Source organism: Gavialis gangeticus, unplaced genomic scaffold, assembly GCF_001723915.1.
Source record: "Gavialis gangeticus isolate Ggan-Ray unplaced genomic scaffold, GavGan_comp1, whole genome shotgun sequence".
Lineage (NCBI taxonomy): Eukaryota > Metazoa > Chordata > Crocodylia > Gavialidae > Gavialis > Gavialis gangeticus.
Window position 1 is genome coordinate 11,940,468 of NW_017729008.1, and position 10,894 is coordinate 11,951,361.

The window sequence follows — 10,894 nt, forward strand, 5'->3', positions numbered from 1 at the left end:
AAGAGGAGACTGAGGGGGGATCTTGTGGCTGCCTACAACCTTATCAGGGGCCACCAGCAGGGACTCGGGGAAAGTCTGTTCACCAGGGCCCCTCTTGGAGTCACCAGGAACAATGGCCACAAGCTGAGGGAGGACAGGTTTAGGTTAGATATTAGGAAGAACTACTTCACTGTAAGGGTGGCCAGAGCCTGGAATAGGCTTCCCAGAGAGGTGGTGCTCTCACCTTCCCTGGAGATCTTCAAGAGGAGACTGGATAGGCACCTGGCTGGGGTCTTATGACCCCTGCCACCCCCAGTGCTCCTTCCTGCCCATGGCAGGGGGTTGGACTAGATGATCTGTTTAGGTCCCTTCTGACTCACTGATTCTATAGCTGACTTCTAAGCACTATTGCAATATTAGTGTTAATTAAAAAAATTCAAGGCTTCTGCTTCCTGATCTTGCTGGATGCATTGTGATAGAGATTTTGGGTACAGCACTGTCAGGATACAAGAGCAATGCAAGGTTTTTCTGACCTTTCCTCGGGCTGAGCACCTTTGCAGTGTTCCCTGGTAGCCAAACAGGGCAAGTCTGAAAGCTGGCTCTCAGTATTACATATTCTGTGCAACAGTGCAACAAATGGCCATGATATCACTTGGACATCCCTGATATGATTACTTGGGTCAAAGGTGGTAATGAAAGTGACATCTGGAAAATGCAAGGATAGGTTATGTTAAACGCATCACCCAAACTATGAAGCTGAGCTCAAATAATTAAGCAGCACGGTATGTTTTCATACACAATTACCTTCTGGTATTACATAAAGTAATATTATTACTCAAGACTATTGTGGCAAGCCTCCAAAGCTCTTTCTCCATTAGAGTAGCTGCCCAAAGAGCAAATACAGATCCTTACTTATGATAAAACATTCGAGCCATGCCCATCCTCTGCTTTTCTCCTCCTGATAAGACATCTTTCCAGTCCATCACAGCATCCCAGCCTTCAAAAAGATAAAAACAAAAGGTGGAACAATAGTATATGGGGATAAACTGAAGACATGTTTAATTGGCTTTAGGTCTGCAGTCTTGGATTTAAAGCAGAAAGAAAATGTCCAATGGTGCAGGTCAGTCAAGGGGAAGCGTAACATTTTCCAAACTGCCTCAGAAAATTTCCTACTGCAAATTTAATAGGATTGGAGGCATAGGCCTTGAGTCACTTCTGAATGGAATGCAGGTACATTTGAAAAGGTGTGCATCTCCCCTCTGCTAAACATGCTTTCAGCTGTGTACATGAAACTGTTTCTTCTCTAACATGTTTGATATTCTTCTGTAAAAGATTGAGAGAATTTAATAACACCAGTCCACCAGATAGAGAAAAGAAGCTTAAAAAATAAATGAGAGCTCAAAGCATGAGACAGCAATGTTACACAGCTCCACTTGCAATTGTCAGCAAGAGTCTCCTAAAGGCACTGGCAAGCTGGATAGAAAGACTTCAGTGCACATATGCATTGGCAAGTGTGTGTTCAGGCAGCTAACACAAAACTGTGCAACTGAAACGTCTTAAGATTTTTGCAGTGCTTGCCCTGGCCTCTCCCACTTCATGATCTAATGCAACCCCCAACTTTTATGAAATGTGATACCCTTTTGAATAGCTTTTCCCCATAGGATTTTTCTCTCTCTCCCATAGAATTATACAAAGATGCAACAAGTAACTATTCTAATGCATGTATTTTGACCTTATTACCATGAAGTCATGTTAATGTCAGTGTTATGACATGAATCATCTCACTATGAATACAAATGGCCTTATTAAAAGTTTTTTATGAAATGGTTAAGCTGGACCATACAGTGAAACCAAGGAATTGTTGTAAAAAGGGAAAAATTAGCCTGGGGAAGCACATTTCTCCCAATAAACCATTTTGTGATGAGAGAGACAGGCTTTTAGACAAAGTGGTGGGGGGAAGGGCTGGGAGAGGTGAAGGATATACATCTAGAACAGCCCGGGAGCGCTGTATCTAGAGGAATAAGACAACCAACAAGAATTTTTTTACTGCTGCTGCTGCCTGATACAAAATGAACATTTTCCAGGGGAGACTGTGAACTAGGTCAAGAAACCACGGTAGCCTGTGTTACTCCTTGACTTTGGTCAAGAATTAAAAGCGTAGGCAGGTTTTACAAGGGTTTTTCAAGGATTCTGGCCCCATTACAGCATTGCTGGAGTCGCACCAAAAGCCAGGATGGCTAAGCCTTCGTAATTTAAGAAGTAGCCTCAATTTGTCTCCTGATGACAGGTCAGGGCAACTGAAAATATGGATCAGTAAAGTCAAAGCAGAATTCCAAGAATTTGTGTTGTACTGAATTGTAAATTATAGTCACATAATTAACTTGCAATAACAAAGCAAGATAAAACAAATAGCTTCTCTTACAAATTAATATATGTGTATGTTTGCATACAGATATGGACAACAGATATACATCTTTTCCAGCTTTACATGTTGTGGAGGGGTATACTGGTTCTTGTCTCCCTTTCCTGGGTTATCATGTGTAGAATTCCATCACTGGTGGCAACTGCAAGAAGAAACTTCTTGTGACACCCTGGTCTGCACAGCAACCCAGCCCTATTCTTCTGATTCTTCCTATTCCTCTAAGGATAAGGAGAGATTCTGCACAGGAACGCCATGCAGATTACTCCACTCAGGAAGATGTTAAGACAATGTTTATGCCCTGCTATTTTAAAGTTAAAAAGAAAGCCAAACCCCAGAGATCCACTGGGATCCAGTATTTGGACCCTACCTGGTTTGCCTGTCTTGTGTTTGTAGATGTGCGTGTACAGTGGTGGAAATGGGAACTGTGTTTATACACAACCTAGGCTGACCCTGGTAAAAGAGTTTGGTGAAAGGCAAAAAAGGGAGAGAAGGTTGCTGGGAACTGTGGGGAACTGACCTGCTCAGTAAAATGTTCCCATTGTCTTCTCCAAAAAAGGATGATTAGCCTATTTATAGACAGATTTGTGGCAGACAATCATGTGTTTGCATTTTAGCTTTTTCTCATTTCCCCTATCACCTTTCTCCTGTCTCCTCCTTCCAGATGTAGAACCACATGAATTTAACAATCAGTAAGGAAGGAACATAAAGCTAACTTTGCATTTAATATCATATTCTAACTGTCTAATGGTTTCCCCTGAATATTAGTAATGTAGCTCTTCACAACTTCACATTATATATATTAAGTGTAAATATTTGATACGAGGTGCCATGTAAGTGTATCTATTTTGTATCCTGTGCACTTACATGGCACCTCATATCAAAGGATCTCTTTATGATGCAACTGGAATAACAAACTTGGTGAAATAGTTTGCATGACTGGAGCACTGTCATGAATGGGTATAAACTGTTCAGGAAGGACAGGGAGGGGAAAAGAGGAAGAGGACTTGCTCTTTATGTAAAAGAGCTGTATGATTGCTCAGAGGTCCAGTATGAAACTGGAGACAGGCCTCTTGAAAGTCTCTGGTTAGGGTCAGAGGAGAGAGCAACAAGGGTGATGTCATGGTGGGGGTCTGCCATAGACCACCAGATCAGGAGAATGTGGTGGATGAGGCTTTCTTCAAACAGCTACCAGAAATTTCCTGAGCACAGCCCCTGGTTCTCATGGGGGGACTTCAATCACCCTGACATCCGCTGGGAAGGCAACACAGCAGTTCACAGGCAAACCAGGAAATTTCTGGAGAGTGTTGGTGACAACTTCCTGGTGCAAGTGTTGGAGAGGCCAACTAGGAGCTGTGCTCTTCTTGACCTGCTGCTCACAAACAGGGAAGAATTGGTGCAGAATGTAGTAGTGGATGGTAACCTGGGCAGCAGTGACCATGAGATGATCGAGTTCAGGATCGTGAAGAAAGGAAGGAAGGAGAGCAGCAGAGTAAGGACCCTGGACTTCAGAAAGGAAGATGCTGACTCACTCAGGGAACTGATGGGCAGGATCCCCTGGGAGACGAGTCTAAGGGGGAAAGGAGTCCAGAACAGCTGGCTGTACTTCAAAGAAGCCTTACTGAGAGTGCAGGAACAAATTATCCTGATGTGTAAGAAGACTAACAACTATGGCAGAAGACCAGCTTGGCTTAACAGGAAACTCTTCAGTGAGCTAAAACACAAAAAGGAAGCTTACAAGAAGTGGAGACTTGGACAAACAACTAAGAAGGAGTATAAGAGTATTGCTTGGGTATGCAGGGATGAAGTCAGGAAGGCCGAAGTACAACCGGAGTTGCAGCTAGCAAAAGACATGAAGGGTATCAAGAAGGGCTTCTACAAGTATGTCAGCAACAAGGGGAGGATCAGGGGAAGTGTGGGTCCCTCACTAAATGGGGCAGGCAGAAGTAACCTAGTTAGAGATGATACAGAAAAGGCTGAAGTAATCAATGCCTTTTTCACATATGTTCACAGGCAAGGACAGCTCCCACACTACTGCAGCTGGCAGCACAGTTTGGGAAGGAGGTTAACAGCCACCTGTGGCAAAGGAACAGATTAGGGACTATTTGGAAAAGCTGGACATGTATAGGTCTATGGGGCTGGATGGGATATACCCGAGGGTGCTAAAGGAGTTGGCCAATATAATTGCAGAGCTGCTGGCCATCGTCTTTGAAGACATACGGCGACTGGGAGAGGTCCTGGACAACTGAAAAAGGGCAAATATAGAGCCCATCTTTAAGAAAGGGAAGAAGGAGGATCCAGAATCCTACAAACTAGTCAGCCTCACCTTAGTCCCTGGAAATATTATGGAGCAGGTCCCCAGGGAATCCATTTCTAAGCACTTGGAGAAGAAGGTGATTAGGAATCGTCAGCATGGATTCACCAGCGGTAACTCATGCCTGACCAACCGGACTGCCTTCTATGGATGAAATGACTGGCTCCGAGGATTCAGGGAGAACAGTGGACAGGGCTGGTCCAACCATTAGGTGAACAAGGCAGTTGCCCAGGGCACCAAAATGATATGCATAACAAAACAACAGGAACATCAGCCCTGGCCGGCTTTGGCTCCACCTTGGTCTAAGACCTTTGGTTTGATAAGAGGAGACAGATCTCTGAAAAGATCTGAGGAAAGATCACTAGAATCACAACTCCTACCTTTTCAACTCTCAAGTGGACCTATGTTAGGGTTAATAAAAGGTGTGAAACAATCAATGAAATAAAATTTTATTGTTTGATTGTTCATTTTGAATATCAAATAAGTACATGTTAAAGTTCATTTCTAGACTTATTTTCCTCTATATTGGAAGTAGTAGGGGTGCGGAGGTATACAGTTCGCCTAGGGTGTCAATTACCCTTGGACTAGCCCTGATAGCAGACATGATATACCTTGACTTTAGCAAAGCTTTTGATACAGGTTTCCCACAACATTCTGGCAAGCAAGCTAAGGAAGTATGGGTTGGATGAATGGACTGTAAGGTGGATAGAAAACTGGCTGGATCATGGGGCTCAGAGGGTCAGGTCAATCAATGGCTTGCTGTCTAAATTGGCAGCCAGTATCAAGTCGAGTACAACAGGAGTCGGTCCTGGGGCTGGTTTTGTTCAATATCTTCATCAATGGCCTGGAAGATGGCATAGAGTGAACCCTCAGCAAGTTTGCAGATAACACCAAGCTTGCAAGAGTAGCAGATACGCTGCAGGGTAGGGTTTGGATTCAGAGAGACGCAGACAAAGTGGAGGACTGGATCAAAAGAAATCTCATGATGTTCTATAAGGGCAAGTACAAAGTCCTGCACTTAGGATGGAACAATCCCATACACCAGTACAGGCTGGGGGATGACAGGCTGGGCAGCAGCTCTGCCAAAAAGGACCTGAGGGTTACAGTGGACAATAAGCTGAATGTGAGCCAACAGTGTGCCCTTGTTGCCAAGAAGGCCAATGCCATACTGGGCTGCACTGTTAAGAGTGTTCTCAGCAGATCAAGGGAAGTGGTTATTCCCCTCTATTTAGCACCAGTGAGGCCATATCTGGAGTGCTGTGTCCAGTTTTGGGCCACTACAGAAAGGATGTGGACAAATTGGAGAGAATCCAGCGGAGGACAATGAAAATAGTGAGGGGGCTTGGGCACATGGCATAGGAGGAGAGGCTGAGGGAACTGGGCTTATTTAGTTTAGAGAAGAGAAGACTGAGAGGGGATTTAATAACCACCTAAAGGCTGGTTCCAAAGATGATGAAGCTAGACTGTTTTCTGTGGTGGCAGATGACAGAACAAGAAGCAACTGTGTCAAGCTGCAGCAAGGGTAGCTTACGCTAGATATTAGAAAAACTCTCTCAGCAGAAGGGTAGTAAAGCACTGGAGCAGATTACCCAGAGAGGTGGTGGAATCTCCATCCTGGGAAGTTTTTAAGACCCAACTAGAGAAAGCCTTGGCTGGGACGATCTAGTTGGGGAAGGTCCTGCTTTGAATAGGGGGTTGGACTAGATGACCTCCTGAGGTCCCTTCCAACCTTAATTTTCTACGATTCTATGATCTCAATGTTTTTTAACCCTGATAAACCTCAAATCCTTCTGTGCCACAGGAAGAAAGGAAAGGGAAAAAGGAAACGGAAGGAGAAGAGTGTCTTGCCATGAACACAAAGCAAATCTTTGAGTAAGGCAGAAATATAAGCTAGACCTTCTGACTCTCAATCAGCTACCACCACTGAATATATTTCCTCTTAGTATCAGACTGTTTAATACATTTATGTATAAATAATGCAACTGGGTGAATATTATATCTGTTTTTAGCACCAGAAAGACAAAAGATATCTGCAGAAGGATTCCAGGATTTCAGAATGAATTTAAGAGACATTTAACATTTTGCACAAAAATGGTATGAGACACATGACAGTTTTTCATGCAATACATATATATATATCTAACAGCTATCAAGAAAAATTCAGGCCATCAGAATGGTCAAGAGCAGGTTGGCTAGGATCGTTTATCCTGAGATGATCCTGCCTTGAGGAAGGGGCTGGACTAGATATCCCCGTGAGGTCCTTACTAACCATAATTTCCTATCATCCTAATGGCGCCTGGCCTGGGTATAATAGGTGGAAGATCATGGGTCAATTGCAATCAGTTTAATCACAGCACCAATTGTACTGACTCGTTGATCATCCCCATTTCCAGCAATGAAAAGTAGGCTTTTCTCTTTAGGCATGGTTGGGGTTTATCATACAATGCATCCTGTGAGTCCCATGTACATGAGAGTTGCATTTAGCTACTGCATAAAGGTCAATAAAAAAGCTATATTTCTTTTTGAAATGCTATAAACATGCACAAATAAGTCTCCAGTTATCCAGAAGGTCGTGACAGAGTAACTTCCTTAACAAAAGCATAAATATAGTTAAAATTATTTAACTGTACACTCTTTGGGGCACGAGTAAAAGCTATCTGTGTGTTTGTACCTTACCTGGAAGAATGATGTCCCAGCCTTGCTAGGGTTTGTGGGTTGCTACCACAACACAAAATAATTAATATTAGTAATTCAGGGAGCTGAACATTTATGAACTAGATCAACTTGTTTAGTAATTGCACCAGTCCCTGAACTGGCAGAACTGGTTATGTAACAGGCAGATTACAACATGTTTGGTGATTTTATCATGTGACAAGCTGCTAAGGTCCACAGGCATGGGTGGATCTAGGATTCTCAAAAGGGGGATGCAGATGGTGTGGTGCATCATCACTTACAACACATTTTTCTCCAGTTAAAAGGAAACTAGAAGATTTACCAATAGACTAGAGAGCTAAGGCTACACTATTCAGTTTAACATCAGAGCAAAGACACTTATAAATGTATCAAAATGTGCATTAATTTGCTATATCATATATTATGTATAAAATACAACGAACTAGGAAAAATAATCAAAAGATGTTGTTTCAGTAGTCCTGATGTCATTAGAATTAACTATAGTCTCTTTTCAGATTCATAAAACAAAATCTAACCTTCCTGAGAATCTTGACAGTGCATCCAATGCTTCACTGAATGTTATTTCCACACCTGAGTTACTGGTTTTAGCTAAAGTTAAAACAGACTGCACGGCTGTGAAATGGGAGCTACCTTAACTGAAGACACTAACAGATTGCAGAATTGACTAAGAAAGAATAACTTGATTAACAGAACATCAAAAACATTAAAAAGGAGAGAGGTTTATTGACACCTGTGGAATGAAGCTTTCAGAAGGAATTAGGTAGATTATAAAGAGCCATGCAGTCAAGTGATTCCCTCACTGATGCCTGAACTGAAATGATGCTGCTGCCACTCCCAGGCAGTTGGTTTTACACTTCAGGTGGAATCAAAGGAGGGGTGTGATTGCATCACTGTCCCTCTCCCCCATCCCCCAAAATTGGCCTCTGGCCACAGGCTGCAATGTGATTACTGATGCTTGCTAGGTGAAAGGCAGGGTAGAGATTAACTGAATAGTCAATTACTCTATAATACGCTATATAACTGAGGCATCTCTACCCTACCTTCTGCCCAGCTTCAGATTAACATGACTAACTATCCCTCTGATACTCATTAAATACACACACGTTTTAAAATAGAAGTGAATTCTAGTAAATTGAAGACCCACTGACACAAAGTTACTATACATCTATATTGTTTTTATTCTAGATCGTTGCACATATATTGGATATTGAATGAACACCACAGCAGGACTGCAGGTGGGTTTTATAAATAACGCTGTTATTATACCTCTTTATAGAAATGCTGTTCCACTTAAAGTACATCTGAATAAAACATCTTACATGGACCAGGTTCACTTTTGTCCATCCTGAACCAAATTCACTACTGAGGTAATGCTGGTGTAAGATGACTACCAGCAAGCTGGTTAATATGTTCACCCTACACCCATGGGTATAGAAAATAATGATGGGGGTTCTGTAGGAAGTAATTTCAGCTCCTAGCATAATGGAACATGTCTGCTGAACTTGGACTTCAGGAACTGCTTTTCCTCTCACATTCTTCTTTGCCTACTTAAAGACTTGCACATTTTTAATACACATATTGAGTGTTAAAACCATTTCTCTTCATCTCTTCCACTCACTTTGTTTCATTTGACTCAGATCCACTGAAGTTCAAGCGAGTTCTACCACTGGCAGAAAAGGGAGAAGTACTTGGGCCTTTCTGACTGATTTCCCCCTACTGTGTAGTTTGTACACTGCTGCTAAGCTTTACCAAGAGAGTTCTGTAAAGCTACACCTGCTGGTCCAAATTTTTATCATGCTTTGACTGATGTAAATCAGAAGTAGTTCTGTTGAAGACAACAGAGTTACTCTGGTGTAATAGAGATCAGAATCAGGCTTGCTTACTACAAGTTATATATGGCTCTCTCATCCCCGCCCTTAGGGAATGAAATACAAAGACTTTATGTGTATACAGCATTCACAGCCACCTGAAACACAACAGGGCCATGTCCTGAGGAGTTAACAATCTAATAAGGGCATAATACAGCAAGGGAAATCTGAAATAGGGATAGTATGTGAAGGATAAGGATGCAACAGAAAAACTTAATGAGAAATACTGTTTGTAAAGCAATGTAATGTCATGTGCCTTTCGGGGAGTAACAGGAATTGTTTACCTGCATTGTGTTGGGGGCCGGCCTAGCTCTGACCCCTGAGATCCCTTCCAACCCTACACAGTTCTATTCAGATCTGGACTGTATACCTAATAGTGTATAACACTAATGCAAAACAATAGCTCCTCTTTAGGTGGGGGCACTGCAACCACTTCACCTGCATTTGCTGATTATAACACTATAGCCACAGCTGGGCGTGCACTTGCTGACAATTTGTGTAGTAATCTGAAAGCCTTGTGCTCTGCAAGACACCAAGGCCAACAGTCACAACCTAGGCATGCAAGCCACAGGGTGCTTTACTGCTTTTACAGTGCACTGCTTACATGGAAATCAATGTACTCAGTGTTTGAAAAACTGAAATGTTACCTCATTGCATCATACCCTTCCACTGTGAAAGCAGTTCACAAGTGGCAGGATGGCACACAAAGCAGGGAAACTACAAAACTGTCCTTCCTATTCACCTCTCTGTTTATTCCAAATATTTGTTTTCATTACTTCCTCCCCACCTCCTCCCCTGGGTCCCTTCCCTGGCTGCCCACTCCAGCCAGAGCACTGCCCCTGTTTGTGGCTGTTTCAGTTATAGAAACTAAATTGGGAAATGAACGGTTCTAATTACAGTCTAAATTTAGTTGGTAAAGCCCTGCTACCCATTTTTCACATTTAACAGGTTTAGCCCACTGATATTTTTTTCCACCATTATGTTGTAATAATTGGTGTGAATGCTGAATGTGATTGGGTGAATACATATTTATTTACTCTGAGGGGTTTTTTATTTAATATTTATTTGAAGAGGCTAACATCCACGTACCCCAGACTATTATAGGTCTGGGTCAGCAACAATTGCATTCTTAATATCAGCAACATTAATTGGAATTAAAATCCAAATGTGTAGGATTGTAGTTGGAACACGCGGTTAGTATGGAAAGTGATGTTATACCACGGACAAAAAAATTACAACCCCCCAATCCAGAGTACAATAGAAAAGTTGCTCATGTAGTTCAAGTTCCTATATAAGTTTTGCAAACAAAACCAATCTTCTGGCCTTTTAACAAAAAGTAATGGACTCCAGTTGGAGAATTATAATTAAAAAATGGGCTTGAAACTTCTGCTGCTTGAGCTACTAAAGTGAATTATAGTGGGAGAATGATACATTTAGTCTCCAAGACAATACGTATTACAATGCAATATTCCTAAAGTGCTGACAGTGGGCCTGAAGGAGCACTGATGATAGGCAGAAAGAGGCAGCTGCATGACCAGGCATCCTGAACTCTCTTCCTTAGTATCCTTTTGCTTTTTAAATGCTAATGCAGCTGTCATAAATGCACTATAAAAGCATAAT

At 42.2% G+C, this 10,894-nt stretch overlaps 1 protein-coding gene across 1 annotated transcript in view; it reads right to left on the reverse strand.

Moving 5' to 3' along the window:
* The window catches only part of ABCD2 (ATP binding cassette subfamily D member 2), a gene marked incomplete at its 5' end in the record, with an annotated part of 95,793 nt that overhangs the window by 15,105 nt on the left and 69,794 nt on the right, over positions 1-10,894 (reverse strand). Inside the window, one exon of the mRNA XM_019509387.1 lies at positions 892-976. Coding sequence (XP_019364932.1) covers positions 892-976 — 85 coding nt within the window. The remainder of the gene's footprint in view (positions 1-891; positions 977-10,894) is intronic.